The 16,214-nt window shown below is 44.4% G+C and overlaps 2 protein-coding genes across 7 annotated transcripts in view; both read left to right on the forward strand.

Moving 5' to 3' along the window:
* Positions 1-6,717: 6,717 nt before the first annotated feature.
* Positions 6,718-16,214, forward strand: part of LOC121859380 (deoxynucleoside triphosphate triphosphohydrolase SAMHD1-like) — a 49,819-nt gene continuing 40,322 nt past the window's right edge. For 2 of the 6 annotated variants that reach the window (XM_042356158.1, XM_042356161.1), the window contains exon 1: positions 6,722-6,899. The gene's annotated coding sequence lies outside the window, so the exon portion shown is untranslated. Of the gene's footprint in view, positions 6,900-7,167; positions 7,543-16,214 lie in introns of those variants that run through there. The other 4 variants (XM_042356160.1, XM_042356163.1, XM_042356164.1 and 1 more) reach the window with 3 other exon arrangements.
* Positions 11,879-12,736, forward strand: LOC121859643 (tigger transposable element-derived protein 2-like). The gene has a single exon (XM_042356578.1). The coding sequence runs from the start codon at positions 11,879-11,881 to the stop codon at positions 12,734-12,736; it is 858 nt and encodes a 285-aa protein (XP_042212512.1).

Consider the following 16,214-nt stretch of genomic DNA (forward strand, 5'->3'; position numbering starts at 1 on the left):
CTCGAAGATCGACTTGGAGCGTGCCTTCCACCAGATCCCAGTAGCACCGGCAGATACCCAGAAGACAGCCATCACCACTCCGTTTGGACTCTTCGAGTACACTTTCATGAGTTTTGGCTTACGCAATGCAGCACAGACTTTCCAGAGGTTCATGGACCATATGCTTCGCGACCTCGATTTTGTCACCGTCTACATTGACGACATCCTCGTCGCATCTTCGACGCCTGCCGAGCACCGCCACCACCTACAACTCCTTCTCCAACGCCTGCAGAACAACAACATGAAAGTTCATCCTGCTAAGTGCGTCTTTGGAACCTCGGCCATCGATTTCCTCGGTCACAGAGTCTCGCCCAGTGGCATACAACCCCTACCACAGAAGATAACCGCGATTAGGGAGTTCCCCAAACCTGAAACGGCGAAGAAACTCCGAGAGTTCCTGGGTTTAGTCAACTACTACCACCGCTTCATTGACAAAGCTGCCACCGTCCTAGCCCCCCTACACGACCTTCTCAAGGGACGCCCAAAGAAGTCTCACAAGTCTCTCATGTGGACTCAAGAGGCTACTACGGCATTCACCACTATCAAACAGCACATCACACGCCTCACCCTCCTGGCCCACCCCGCACCTAACGCCCGGACCACTCTCACAACAGACGCTTCTTCTACTGCAGTGGGCGCCGTCTTACAGCAGGAGATCAACGGAATTTTCATGCCCGTTGCTTTCTTCTCACAACGGCTTCAACCATCACACCTCAAGTACAGCGCTTTTGATCGAGAACTCCTGGCCATATACTTGGCTGTCAGACATTTCCAACACTTCCTCGAGGCCCGTCAGTTCACCATCTTCACTGATCACAAGCCCCTCGTCCACGCCTTCGCTTCAGCTTCCCAGTCACATACACCTCGTGTCCTGCGCCACTTGGCTTACATCTCGGAGTTCTCCAGCGACATCCAACACATTAAAGGCAGCCACAACGAGATCGCCGACGCCCTCTCTCGTTGTATATCCACCATTCTTCCCTCATCTCCACCCATTGATTATGGGCAGCTAGCCGCGGCTCAAGAGAAAGACGAAGACCTGGCAGCATACAAGACATCCCCCTCAGGCCTCATACTCCAAGAACTCCCTGTTCCTGGCACAAAGATAAAATTGTGGTGCGACGTATCCTGTGGACAGCCTAGACCGTTCGTGCCTCACGTCCACCGCCGCGCTGTTTTCGACCGCATCCATGGTCTCAGCCACCCGGGTGTGCGGGCCTCCCAGCGCCTCCTCACGCAACGTGTCGTCTGGCCCGGCATCAAGTCTGATACTAAGAAATGGGCTGCCCAGTGCCTGGCCTGCCAGTCCTCCAAAATACATCGTCACATACGGGCCCCCTTACAAGCCTTTCCTATTCCCAAAGGACGTTTTCAAGTAGTACACCTCGACATCGTGGGACCTCTACCATCATCCTACGGTAGCACCTACATCTTCACCTGCATCGACCGTTTCACCAGGTGGACAGAAGCAATTCCCATGCCCAACGCTACAGCAGAGACTACTGTCCGCGCCTTCATGTCCGGTTGGGTTTCCCGTTTTGGCCCCCCCGCAACCGTAATCACTGACCGAGGAGTACAGTTTGAGTCACAACTCTGGCAGCACCTCCTACAGTTCCTCGGCACGTCTAGACAACGCACTACAGCATACCACCCTCAAGCCAACGGCATGGTAGAGCGTTTTCACCGGCAGCTGAAGGACGCACTCAAGGCACAGCACGACCCTTACAGCTGGACTGATGCGCTTCCCTTAGTGCTCCTCGGCATCCGTGCGTCACACAAGGAGGATATGGACTGTAGCCCAGCAGATCTGACACTAGGCGAGCCCCTTCGGCTACCCGGGGATTTCTCACTCCCTCCTGATCCCAACCAAACCACTCCAGCCGTTCGTCACGACTTACTCCAAAAGCTACGACAAGCAGTTTCTGCATTCAGAGCTACTGCTCCACGCCAGCCTACTCGGCGCCCTGAACACATCCCTCCTGCACTACTCACAGCCGAGTATGTTTTCGTCAGGCATGATGCTCACCGCAACCCATTACAACGCCCCTACGATGGACCCTTCCAGGTGGTTACCCGTTCAGCAAAGTTCCTGACAATTATCCGGAATGGCAGACATGACACCGTCAGCATAGACCGAGTCAAACCGGCCGCCTTACCCGTCGGGCCCCCAGCCCAGCAGCACCATCAACAAACTACGCCTGCACCAGTCCACCCGCAGTTACCACCGGCAGCAACACCACGCCCACGACATTTCTGGGCACCCTCTTTTCACCCTCATGTACAACCTGCTCCTGTCATAGAACCTGCACCTGTAATAAACCTCCCTTCTATCATAGAACCTGCTCCTGTCATAGACCCTCCTCCTGTCATAGAACCTGAACCTGTAATAGATCTCCCTTCTATCATAGAACCTGCTCCTGCCATGGACCCTCCTCCTGACGCAGCCCCTGCAGCAGCAGGAGCACAACAACCATTGCTTGTACAACCTCCTCTAATCCCAAACCCTCTTTCTCCTCCTAATTCTCCCACAGGTTTTGTGTCACTGGATGGAGTTGTTACACGTAGCGGTCGAGTCGTACATACACCTGCCCGGTATGTGTTATGTGTGGGACACAACCCGGACAACATCCAGCCTCCCGCCGCGCCGGGAGGGGAGGGGGAGTATTGTAGTGGACGTCTCCCCTACAACTGCCTACAACTGCGTAGCCACGCCACCACCTGTTACCGTCTTCCCTAGCAACCAAGCGTATCCGCATTCCAATGCCCGCCGTATCCTAGCAACCGAGCCAAAAGGCCGGCGACTTCTCGGGTTTTCCCAACATGACTCATAGCGGCTGCTGGGTATATAAGCTCTGTCTCTCCATTGAGATTCATTCTGCCCATTTTCCTGAACAAGCAACATCTCCTCCAGCAAGCTCCCAGCTGTCCAGCATTCATTCAATCAGGAGGCCAGCAACAGGCAACATCTTCTCTAACGAAGCTCCTGCACATCTACCTCCTTCAACAAGCTACTCACCGAACGTCTTCTACTGAGCAGCTCCCCACCACACGGCATCTCCAGCACCAGACTGTCTTCATATAACTTATATATTATACAAGAAAACCACATTAGAGTTTCCTTCCATCCTGAGTGCTAGACAACATTAATATCTCGATACCCCTACACTACCAATATCACAGCACTACTATGTAATTTCTTAGATAACAGAAAGGCCAAATTAATAATCGACAACCATCTAGGACAAACCTTCAACCTTCATAGTGGAGTTCCTCAAGGCAGTAATATATCGCCGACGTTATACACTGTATACACGGCAGATATGCCGCAACCACGTCAGTCAGAATACATAGCATACGCAGATGATGTAACACAGATAGTCAGGTACCCGGGAAAATCCAAACAAATGATGGCCATTAGAACATGCAGAGAAATAGAGATAATAAACGACTATGAACGAAAATGGAAGATAAAAACCAATGTACAAAAACTCCAAATAATTCACATCGCAAAAACGAACCCAGGCCCTATTATTATCAACAACCAACAAATACCATATGCTGCCAAGGGAAAAACATTAGGACTCAAGATATCCAGAAGCGGAATAATCCCTACATCAACGAAAGAATAGCTATGGCAAGATCACAACTTACAAAGCTCAGAAGATTCCGCCAATTGGACACTAACACGCAATTGCACCTATACAAAGCAGTGATCAGACCACACTTAGAATACCCTCCGATACCTCTGAACACAATCGCAAGAACTAATCAACTTAAATTTCAAGCAGTGCAAAATATAGCCCTCAGAAGAGCGGCAAAACACCAACCACCATACACACAAACAGTACAAGACATACACACAGAACACGGCATAGACCCACTCAACATCAGAATACACACCCAAGCAAATGCAATATGGGAAAAAATCGAGCAAGAACAGGATCCCATACTAAACAGACTAATCGAGGAAAACAACAACACATCACATCAGATGGTGGCAGAGAAGCAGGAAAAATGATATCGAAGAACCAGAGCCTCTATATACACAATAACAACAAAATTATAATAAAAAATAACAATAAATAAGAACCAAAAGATGGGCACAACTCTCCAGTCACACAAGGACCTAGAGGGACCCCACAAATAAACAAAGACCTAAATAGTTCACAAAAAAAAAAAGATGGGGATCATCCCTCCAGTGCCACAAGGACCTGGAAGGACCCCCCCCCCCTAATATAATATACCCCAAGGACAACTTAGAATAACTTAGCTTAGCTTGGCTGAGACCGGCCTTCCCTAACCCCATGAACCACTAAGGCAGCACTGTTACGGAAGACAAAAAAACCTGTCTCCGCAAGGTGGATAGCCCACCTGCTGTTAACCTTCTCCTTTACTTCCCACTTCTGAACTTTACCTTGTACTATACCCTTCTCCCACTCTCAGAGCTACAGCTCTCTTCTCTCTGTATAACCAACCACTAACCTGCCCTCTTTCTACCACCAACAACCAGCAACACACACCTCCTGCTCCACCGCTGCTGGCGGCCCTCGCCTCCTCCTCACGCCTGCCTGGCAGCCCCTCGCTCCTGCCGGCGAGCATGGCGACCCCTGGCTGTCCTCCTCAGGCATCCTCACCAGCCAGCTCTCTCTACATCACGCTTGTAACCACGCTGCCACTTTCCGGCACCAAGCTGCATTGTGCATCAATACAACATGTATACAGAGGCACATTGTGGTTTCCTTTCTCCACCCCATCCTGGGTGGAACAAACATCTGAACCCCTGAAATGGTGACTCTGGAATTCGCACTCACACAGGATGGAAGAAACAGTCACGCTCCCAGTCTTCAAGCAACATGGAACTGGCTTATCCACAAAGCAGCTCATCGGCTCTGCAACTACTGTCTCTTCACCGTAGGTTAAATTTTAAGAAACAGCACACTGTTTCTCCAAGCAGACACCAGCTCCTTTCCCTGCCCCCAAGCACCACGTCCTACCGACCCCAGCACACCGTCCTGCCTGGTGCCATTGGCCCAGCAGTAACCCCCTGCCACTTCTCCCTGATGCGCCCCTGTTCTCCTGAGTGCGGACCCACACACCTCTTTTCTCCCTGGGGTGCTCTGCTAGCCCTCCTACCCCTGCTGCTGTCTGGACCCAGCTGCTGTCACAAGCCTCATCCACTTCTGCTGACGCAGCCCTTGCTCTGACCCAGGCCCCCACACTGCAGGCGCATCTGACGACTCTGTACCTGCCGTGAGGAAGACAAAGTCATCGCCTCCACACACCACTTTTCTCCTCGCCTCCCCAGATATTGTGTATCATAGACAGTTGTCCAGCGACCGGCTCATCCACACCATCATACGTTGTCTCACATCAAGAGGCATGCACCGCCCGTTCTGCCTCACATGTGCTGCTGGCTTCCCTGCAGACAACAAGTCTCCTCACTGCCTGGAGGAAGGGGGTCGTATGGTGGTTCTCCCCTACAAACGCTGTTTGTCGCCTGAGTAGCCGACCCACCAATTCCCCAGTGTATGCCTCGTGGTCTGGGTCAGCCAGAGGCCGCCATACGGCATCACGGGCAGGGGTCAACTACCCCAGCCACGCCTACCCCCACGCTATTTAAGACCTGACCTCGTAGTGGCTATCTTTCTACCTACACCAACCAGCCAGCAACACTCCTCCTCCGCCGCGCTGCCTGGCAGCCTGTCCTCTCCGCCTGCCTGGCGGTCCTCGCTCCCGCCGGCGAGCAGCAACCCATAAACTGTCCTTCTCTGAGGATCCTCTAACCAACTCTCTCTACATCACGCTTGTAACCATGCTGCCTTCCCAGCACCAAGCTGCATTGTGCATCAATACAACGTGTCTGCTATGAGCACATTGGCAGGTTCCTTTCTCCATTCTGGCGGTCCTCGCTCCCGCCGGCGAGCATGGCGACCCACAAGCTGTCCTTCTCTGAGCATCCTCACCAACCAGCTCTCTCTACATCACGCTTGTAACCATGCTGCCTTCCCAGCACCAAGCTGCATTGTACATCCAATACAACGTGTCTACAGAGAGCACATTGTGAGTTTCCTTTCTCCATTCCATCTTGAGTGTGAACCAAACAACCTAAACCCCACAAGCCAGTCTACAAGTAACACCACGTCCTCCTCTCCTGCCTGGCGGCCCTGGCTCTCGCAGGCGACCATGGCGACCCACAAGCTGGTCCTCCTCTGAGCACCCTCACCAACCAGCTCTCTCTACATTACGCTTGTAACCATGCTGCCTTCCCAGCACCAAGCTGCATTGTACATCCAATACAACATGTATACAGAGAGCACATTGTGAGTTCCCTCTCTCCATCCCATCCAGAGTGTGAACCAAACAACCCGTACCCCACACAAGTACATCTTTAGAGGAAACAGGGGTAGAGGAATTCGACGATTCCTCTCTCTCCCTGTTTTAAAGGAAGACCATACATATCCTTTGATGTTGATTATACATTCATATTAGTGATATTACTTTTGTGACATTATGCTCACCGGTGTGTTAATTAGCTATACTTCTATGTACTATACTTTCTATATTTATCATTCTATCTATTTATATATATTAATCAGTTTAATTGTCTATATATCTATATACGGTATATATAAAGAGGGTAACACATGCTATTATCTGTGCAGTTACAATCTAGTGTGTTAGGGGTCAAATCTAGCGAGTTTTGGAGTCTCATATAGCGGGAATGTAAGTTTGTAGATAGCATCTCTGGTCTCTGCTACTTGGCTGTTGACACTCGTTAATGCAGACTGCAGATACCTGTAGACTAGTGAAGACGAGTGTGGTGACTGTGACTCCTTTACTTTGTTTGTGCTGTGGAACTTGTAAGTAACTCACCCAATTTGTTTTCTGAGCAAACTGTTTTGTTCATTTATTAGTTCATTATCTGCAGCCAGTATTTATTCCTCGAATTTATATCTCCGAGACGTCTTATCAAATTGATCATATTATTGGCCAATTTATTAATGTTAAATTGATCATATTATTGGCCAATTTATTAATGTTAAGAAGTTGTTGCTGTTTAATGGAGCACTGATTTATTTTTTGGTTTTCTGTAGTGTCAACAATATTATGATGTTGGTAAAGATAAGTTTCGGACCATAATCCTTCTGGTGATGAAGCCGAGGGTAAAGGGCAAAAACCATCATGTACCTATATTTGGTAATACTGTTCTGTACTTGGCGAAGTTTGTGCAGAGCTCCTGAACTTGAAATTTCTTTGGCAGCATTTGGCATTTCTTTTGCCGTGAGTCGATCATTGTGTAGCTATAAACATACCCAACCAGAAGGAGTTGCAGCCGAAATAGCCTAAGGCGAAGTGGCCAGTAATCCCCAAACAAGGAGTTGTTCGATTTTGTTCATTTTTTCCCACAGATGTTCTTGTCATTATAAAAGAGACGACATTTACTAGAACCTGACCTAACCAACCAAAGAAACATACCAACCTTACATATCTTAAAATTTTAAGGTAAGCACACCCCATATCTCCAGCTATTATTTATTTGCGACGGAAATGCCATAAAAGAAATGTCTAACTTGACGAGTTAGATCTAAAAAACACAAAAATAATTGTAGCTAATTATGGTCCAAAACTTGACTGATACCATTATGTCTCTTTTACTTTTAATGGTGGGAATTAGTTTGCAAAACAACCTACTGTATCTGGCTATAGTATGTTATGCATTTAATATTATTAGTAAATATTCGTCCATTGGCTGTCCTCATATGTTGATACCAAAATAGTTTTTTCTTTTGTGTATTCTTTTATCCTCTTCACCACTGATCGTCATTACTCATATCTGACCTTCATTCTTGTGCAAGTTATTTTTTTTAATGAAATTTTTCATTTGTAACAAACCACTAATTTGCACCAAAATGGTGGTCAGGTTTGAGCAAAGTGCACCATAAAATGCCCCAAAACCCAAACCTAACCTAACTAGTTTTGGAGTTTTCCTGCTACTGTGGTGGAGGATACAGCCGGGTGATCTGGAGAAGGAAGTGGTGGAGGATGGTTTCTTGATTCTTAAAATCAGATTGAAATAAATATTGAGCCAAATATTTATTATAGTGCTCCCTCCTGATGCCTGAACACACCCAGCTTTTAATATCATTCCACCAGTGTTCAATATTTTGGGTGTAGACACTGTTATGTAGATTGACAAAGTTATCACTGTGGTTAACAGTCAAATGTGTGTAACCTAGATCTCTCAAACCATTATAAGCCTTCCAGCAGTCAATATGAAAAATGCTTCCTGGGAGGACGAAGTGGTGAATCAATGGTATTAATGTCTGAGTGTCACGTGGTTGGCAGGCCAGATAAATTTTCTTTTACCTTCACCTCTATCTCCAAGCACCCACACACCATTAATTTGTTTCCTCTACTGTACTTGGATTTTCCAAACTTTGACTCGTCATACTCCTCAACCACCCCTGGATCACCAATTGCTTTCTGATTATGAAACCAGTTCTCGCACACCTCCCCGCAGAACAAACGCCAGTTATCCGCATCCTCAGAACTAAGACCAACGTGGTTTTCAGCATAAAACCGTGAAAAATGTTTTCCAACATAAGTGTTGCAAAACAACAAATTCTTGCTGGGTGATAATTTGCTTTCACATGTGCTACCCACCTGTCCTTATATAAACTGACCTAAAAAGCACATCTAATAACTCGCTTTGATTTCTTGTTAGTACGTTTATGCCTACAGACAAAAGAATATCTGTCTTCCTAAAACTAAGCCATTTCCATATTTAGGACAGTCTTCATGTTGGTAGGACACTGTGATCTTGTAATATTTTGACTGCCTCACTATTGTTCTGGGGCCTCATACTCAAAAGCATTTACGGGATTGTATCTCTTTGTTTACCCGGTAACTGGACTTACAGTCTCTGACTGGTATACTCAAAACAAATATTTGGCAGTGGACTCCATAAGCGAGTCCTTAACTTACAGGACCTCCAGTAACATGGTTAACCTGGATATAGTAAGTTGCTATTTCCTGATTCCATAAAAAAAATGAATATATGTTTTAATAAAGATTGTTAGACTTGATTTATCATCGAATAATGAAGAAAATGTTTAGTACATAAACATACTAAAATACGATTACAGGTTGTCTTTTTAGTTCATTTTTTACGATAAGAGGAGTTTGAGTGTTTCTATTTCTCGTGGAATGGAAGAGATGTGGCTTTTGTCTTCTTAAAACTTTTCAAGTAATTTGTACCAAAATAGAAGATTTTTATTGTTCACATTTATGGTACAAATATTTTTTATGACTGAGTAAGCTTGCGGATAAACCTTATTAATGTGGTATAGCCGTAGATATCCGTCAGCAATGAAAGCCAAATACGAGGTCATGTGAACATTTTTACCTAAACTTTGCCTTTGCTAGGGCTCCAGGAATGGTCGAAGAAATGGCTGCTGAGATTCAATGTCACGAAGTGTAAGAGGATGCACCTGGGGCGTACCAACGGTAAGGAGGTGTATCATATGTCCCAACGGGATGAAGAAACTGAACTAGTTGAGAATGAATGTGAGAAGGACCTAGGTGTGTATGTTGACAATGAGCTGAAGTTATCGGGCCATTGCGAGAAGAAGGAAATCAGGCAAGTAAATTATTGAGTCTTATAAGAAGGTCGTTCAGATGTCTAGACGGTCCGTCCCTCGTAACGATCTTCAAGAGTGAAGTGCTTCCCCATCTGGAGTAGTCACCCCGTCTGGTCCCCGAGATATGCTAGGGACTGTCAGTTGGTTGAAAATGTTCAAAGAAGGGCCACCAGACTTGTGCCTGCACTTCGGCACTTCAGCTACCCTGAGAGATTGGAGCACCAGAACTTGCCTAGCTTATACTACAGACAGGCAAGGGGTGACCTAGTTGAGGTGTATAAGCATCTCATGGGGCACTACTCAGTCGAGTGTCCTTACTTGGAGCTGGCGGACGCTCGCCCCACAAGGGGTCACAGCTCAAGATTGAAGAAGCTGCAAGTCTAGAAAACTGTGAGAGCAAACTTTTTCGGAGTGAGGGTTGTAAACTCTTGGAACAATCTACCAGAGAGTGTTTTGACGGCACCGAGTGTGAGCTCTTTGAAGACAGGACTTGACCAACACTGGAGCAGGTTCAGGTACATTCAGGAGCCTGGGCGGCTAGCGAGCCGATCTTTTGGTGAAGACAATAAAAGTAAAAAAAAAGTTATAACAAACTATTCTGCCTAGTATCCAAGAAGTACCCATGACTCAGAGTTAATAATACCTAACACAATCTTAGTTCATCAAACCGAATAAAAAAAGGGGGTAAAAATTAACTGGTGGAGCAATTTCTTTTTTTTTTAGAAAAAAAATTACGTTCATAGTTTTTTTCATCCGATACATTCAGTAATGTTTTTTTTTCGCTACAAAATTAGTGAAATGTATCTTAGCCTAACAAAACCTAATCTTACCTTACCTTATCTAACCTAACCTAACGTTACCCTACCTTGCCTAAGAAAGCCACAACGCACATGACAAACAATTAAGTTCTCTGGAAAAATTTCAAATTCTTTTCCCAAAAAATACATTTGCAGAGATAAACTTTTTATAATAATTTCTCCAATATATCTATAATTCTGTTGATGATATATAAGCGTAACTTAGGATGCCACTATAAGGGATTCAATTCAATTTCAACATTTTATTCCTTGATAGAGGAACCAGGATCCTAGTGCTGTCACTAGATTCCCCTGCAGAAGGGATTTTAACCTTTATGCATTAATTTAGGTTAGGTTAGGTAAAGGGTAGGTAAGTTGAAGGTTAGGTAAAGGTTTAGGTTAGGTAAAAGTTATGTTAGGTGGTTAATATATAGGACTAACCTGCGAACAACTTATTTTTATTACTGTTTATTTTCTTACTTTATTTTCATCAGTGAGTTCTGCTATGGTAATAATTTCTTGTGCAAATGTTTTGTTTTGTAGATAATTAGGCACGCACTAATTTGTCTTCCCGGCGGTAACGAGGCCGCACTCTGCTGCGGCGCCTTTCCCCAGGCTCGCGGCAGTTTCATTTTCAGCATGACGAGTGAAGGTTGTCGCCTGTCTTATATGGACGTAATTTGAGAATTTAGGGATAAAGACAACGAGACCCTACAATTGTTCAAAGACCACGGCAAAGACCACAGGTTGTACCTCTCTAGTCCGGCATTCTGTGGTCCGGAAACTCCCGTGGTCCGGAATGATTTTAGTTTGCCTAATAGGTAGATAGGCACAATTTTTTTTTTTTTTACTTATCTGAATTATTATTATTATTATTATTACAGGAGTATTACATTTTTGCCCCTCAGGCTCCAATGTGGGTCAGTGACCTGTGCCCGGGTGGGCTAATCCCCGTAAAAAAACAACAACAACAAAGGCGTGGGAAATTAGGGTTTGTTTACATCCGGCAGTTCGGCTCTCTCTCTGTTTGTCTATACAGAGTACAACATTTAATCCTTCAATATGTCTTCAAAGAAACCACGAAGCAGTGATAGTGGTGCTAGTGCTTCCAAGCGTAAGCACAAGTTACTATCTATCCAGGAAAAGGTTGAACTATTGCAGAAATTGGATAAAGGTGCTTCGGTACGCAACTTGTGAGAGAAGTACGATGTTGGGTCATCCACGATCTATGACATAAAGAAGCAGAAAGATAAGATATTTAAGTTTTTTGCAGATAGTGAGACCAAGAAAGTAATGATAACTCGTAAGACATTGAAAGAAGGCAAAAGTAGTGAGTTAGACAGTACTTTATTACAGTGGTTTAAGCTTCGGCTTAATGATGAAGGAAGCATTTCAGGCGAGATGATTGTGGCGCAAGCAAAGATCTTTCATGAACAACTAAACCTTCAGCATGCCTGTGATTATTCGCAAGGATGGTTACACAAGTTTAAAAATAGGCATGGTATGTCTTTACATTATGTGTATGGTGAAAAGCGAGGTGCAGACAGTGAAGCAGCTGCCAAGTATGTGAACGAATTCGCGCAGTTTGTGGCAAAGGCGAAGTTATCCCCAGAACAAGTGTATAACGCTGGTGAGACTGCTCTATATTGGCGTTGTATGCCTAGAAAAACGCTAGCTACAGAGAGTGAGGAGGCACCAACAGGTGGCAAGGACTCGAAGGGTAGGGTTACGGTCCTTGGTTGTAGCAACGCAGCAAGCACTCACTGGTGTAAGCTAATGGTAATTGGGAAAAGTGTCAACCCACGGGCATTTAAAGGTGTGAAAAGTTTTCCAGTTATCTACCGTGGTAACAAGAAGGGGTGGATAACTACAAAACTATGCCTAGAGTGGTTTGAAAGGTATTTTGTGCATGAGGCTAGAGCACACTGCAACTCAGTAGGCCTAGATCCAAAGTGTAAAATAGTGTTGATTCTGGATAATTGTTCTGCCCACTCTAAGGCTGAACTTTTAGTGAAAGACAATGTGGTTGGACTATATTTACCTCCAAATTGTATATCTCTGATTCAGCCTTGTGATCAGGGCATATTACGCTCACTTAAGTGTAAGTATAGAGCCGCTTTCATGCGCCATTTGCTCGCTGCAGTGAATAATGGGAAGCATGTTTCAGCATTCATGAAAGAGGTTAACCTAAAGGATGTTATTTGGACACTTGCCTATGCCTGGGATAAGGTGACTCCATCAACTTTGAAGAATGGATAGCATAATCTGTGGCCAGCCTTAATGTTTGAGGAGAGTGCAGATGTGGACCAAGACTGCTGGATTTCATGTGTCAAAAGAAAAGCAAGTTATTCGTGAGTTGCTTGAGTATGCTAATACAATGACAAACCCTGTGTGTGTTGAAGTGGCCAATAAACTGAGTGAAGAGCAGCTGGAAGAGTGGATGGATGTTGACAAAGATGCCCCTATTGTGTATCAACTCTCTGATGAAGAGATTGTGGAGATGGTTAAGAAAAGAGGAGGAAGATGACGAAGCAAGCGACGAGGAGGAAGAGGATATCAAAGAAAGAATTTCTATTGACAGGTGCATCCAGCTGTGCACAGAATTAATCACGGGACTAGAACAAAAGAGTTTTATTACGGAGCAAGAAATCACGGCTGTATATTTGATTCAATCTAAATTGAATAAAGAGAAACCAAGTACATGAAGCAAGCAACTTTGCAAGAGTGGTTCAAGAAGATGGCTAACAAAAACAGTGAAGAGCACTCTAGCATAGCAAATCCACTTGCCAGCAGTTCCTCTGCCCCCGCTGTACCTGATGTCACCACAGCCATGACCCCTGACACCACAGCCAACATCCCTGATGTAACTGAAATGTAATTTGAGTCACAGTACTGTACCATCACTTCACTTTGGAAGCAGAATTTTGGTAGCATTAAAGGTTAATGAAATAGTACCCTGTATTCTTACTTATTTATTTTCTATCTTATGTTTTTATGCTTTATGTAGGGTGTTTCGAGGGTGAATTTTGCCTTATTTACCTTACTTTTTTGGCGGATTACTACCTCTAATAAAGCAACATCCTAATAAACGAACGAAAATGACACCGATAAAGCATTAAATAAGTGTTGCTTTCATATTCTTATGTAGAGTAATGACGATATGTTTTTCACATGTGCGCACTTACATACGCTCAGTCTCATTTATTTTTCTTTAACATTAATGGTTTGCTACTTTTATTGTTCTATTTATTAACATTAAATAACATTACTTGAAACAACCATATTAATTTTTTACATTAATTTTACTACAGCTACAACCAGGGTCTTATTTTCTTGTTTTATATGTAGAACCACTTGACACTGGTTTTGTATTCAACGAAAACAATGCTGTGTCATTTCCTCGTGTGTTTTAATATTCTACGTATTATTAATGAATTGTATTGCTCATTTTGCACACACAAACATTAATTCAATAAAAAAGACATTCAGTAATAAACACTAATGAATCTTTTGTACATAAGAAAAATGACGCTGTTTACACGATTATGCACATCGTCTGAATGTTGGCGGGCTGCTCAAACCCGTCGAAATTCGAGTTTCCTCTGTCAAAATTTTAAATTATGTAGTGTTTTTTTTGTGTCCAAATAAAAAACGTTGAATTAAAAACTCGCGAAAATTGAGAAGCTACTGTGCGACATTTAACCCTTCAATATGTCTTCAAAGAGACCACGAAGCAGTGAAAGTGGTGCTAACGTAAGCGCAAGTCACTATATGTCCAGGAAAAGTGTGAATTTCCATGGTCAGGAAATTTCCATGGTCCGGCACCGTTCAGGTCCCGAGGTTGCCGGACTAGAGAGGTACAACCTGCATATGTATATATACATTATATATATATATATATATATATATATATATATATATATATATATATATATATATATATATATATATATATATATATATATATATATATATATTATATATATATATATATATATATATATATATATATATATATATATATATATATATATATATTATATATATATATATATATATATATATATATATATATATATATATATACACACACAGTTGTACCCCACTTAACGCGGTCAATAGAACCTAGAGGGTCCCACGTTAAGTGAAATCCGCGTTAAATGAACAACAGAACATATGGGATTAATTCCAATAGAAACCAGCCCGACCCCCAAACTCCACTTTTTGACGACACATAACTATGTTGTAGTAAAAATTTTATCTTAACTTTATGATGGTATGAAAAAACAAGTAATATAGAAGAGGTTAGGTTAGGAAAAATAAAGGTTACGTTAGAGAAACTAAAAGTTAGGTGGAACACTTACGGTAGTAGAAGAGATGGGTCGGCATATGGGGATGGAGGCTGGTTCCGAGGCAGAGGGCAGATTACTGGCCCTCAGGTGAATCACCATTACTAGGTGAATCACCATCACTGTCACTTACAGTTGTCAGGGCTTCCCTGACAAATCCCTCAAAGTCAACTTCACTGTCACTATCACTGGCTTGGGCTGGCTGTGGTGGGTTGCGGGCGAAGAACTCGGTTATGCTTTTTTGACGGCTGGTGTTTATGTTGTCATGATACACCGTGATGTACGGCTCCATAGCCTGCACCAGCCGGGTATGGAAGACTTCATAGCGGTCATCGTCATTGTTGCGGGAAAGGACGGACTTCATTTTCTCTGCAAACTCTATGGCACACTTAATATCACTATGACTTAAACTAGGTTCTTCGGAGAATGACGCACCTTCTTCCTCCTCTTCACTGGCGTGTTCTTCTTCCAACATCTCGTCGGCAGTCACTTCAGGATCTCTGATCACCTCCATGATGTCTTCGTTGGTGGTCTCGGAGAAGCCTTCAGCTGTAATATTGAGCGCAGCTTCTCTGGCAAGGTCCACTGCTACTGCAACAGTCTGAACCTCACCAGTCACAGGTTCACTCCTCCTCTCACCTGGTATGCCATGCAACACATGTCTCCATGCGTGACGAATCGTAGCAATAGTCAGCAGATCCCATGCCTCCACCAAGAAGTCTACAGCTTGTTTAACGTTAAACTTCTTCCAAAATTGTTTGACGAGAAGTTCTTGAGTCACCACCTCTTGTTCCTTGTCCTCGTCGCTTTTGCTCTCGCTGTCGGTGTCACCCAGCTTACGCAACTCATCCTTGGTGTTGGTAGAGTCGTTCAGGAGCTTGAACTTCTTTGCAGAGTACGCAGCTTTCACATTGCAGATCAACTCCTGGTCCATGGGCTGGATTAATGACGTAGTGTTGGGAGGAAGGAAGACCACTTTTACGTTGGGGTGACGATCCATAAGTAGGGGCGAGTGTCCAGGTGCGTTGTCAAGGAGCAACAAAATATTGAATGAAACATTCTGTTGCTCGCAGAATTTCTTCACGTCGGGAACAAAACAGTTGTCAAACCAGAAGAGGGACAGAGAAGAGGACATCCACGCCTTACGTGCGGTTAGCCAGTGGACATTAAGCTTGTTCATGTCCATATTCTTGTAGGCGTGCGGCTTGCGGGCTGCGTGAATCACCGATAACTTTGGTTTACAGGTACCGGAGGCATTGGTGGTGAACAGGACGGTGATGCGTTCCTTCTGCAACTTCCGACCCCTTACCTTGCTGGCAGACTGGACAACGAAGGACTTGGAAGGTAGCTTTTTCCAGAAAAGACCAGATTCGTCCATGTTAAACACC

This window comes from Homarus americanus, unplaced genomic scaffold (genome assembly GCF_018991925.1).
Source record: "Homarus americanus isolate GMGI-L3 unplaced genomic scaffold, GMGI_Hamer_2.0 scaffold7626, whole genome shotgun sequence".
Taxonomy (NCBI): domain Eukaryota; kingdom Metazoa; phylum Arthropoda; class Malacostraca; order Decapoda; family Nephropidae; genus Homarus; species Homarus americanus.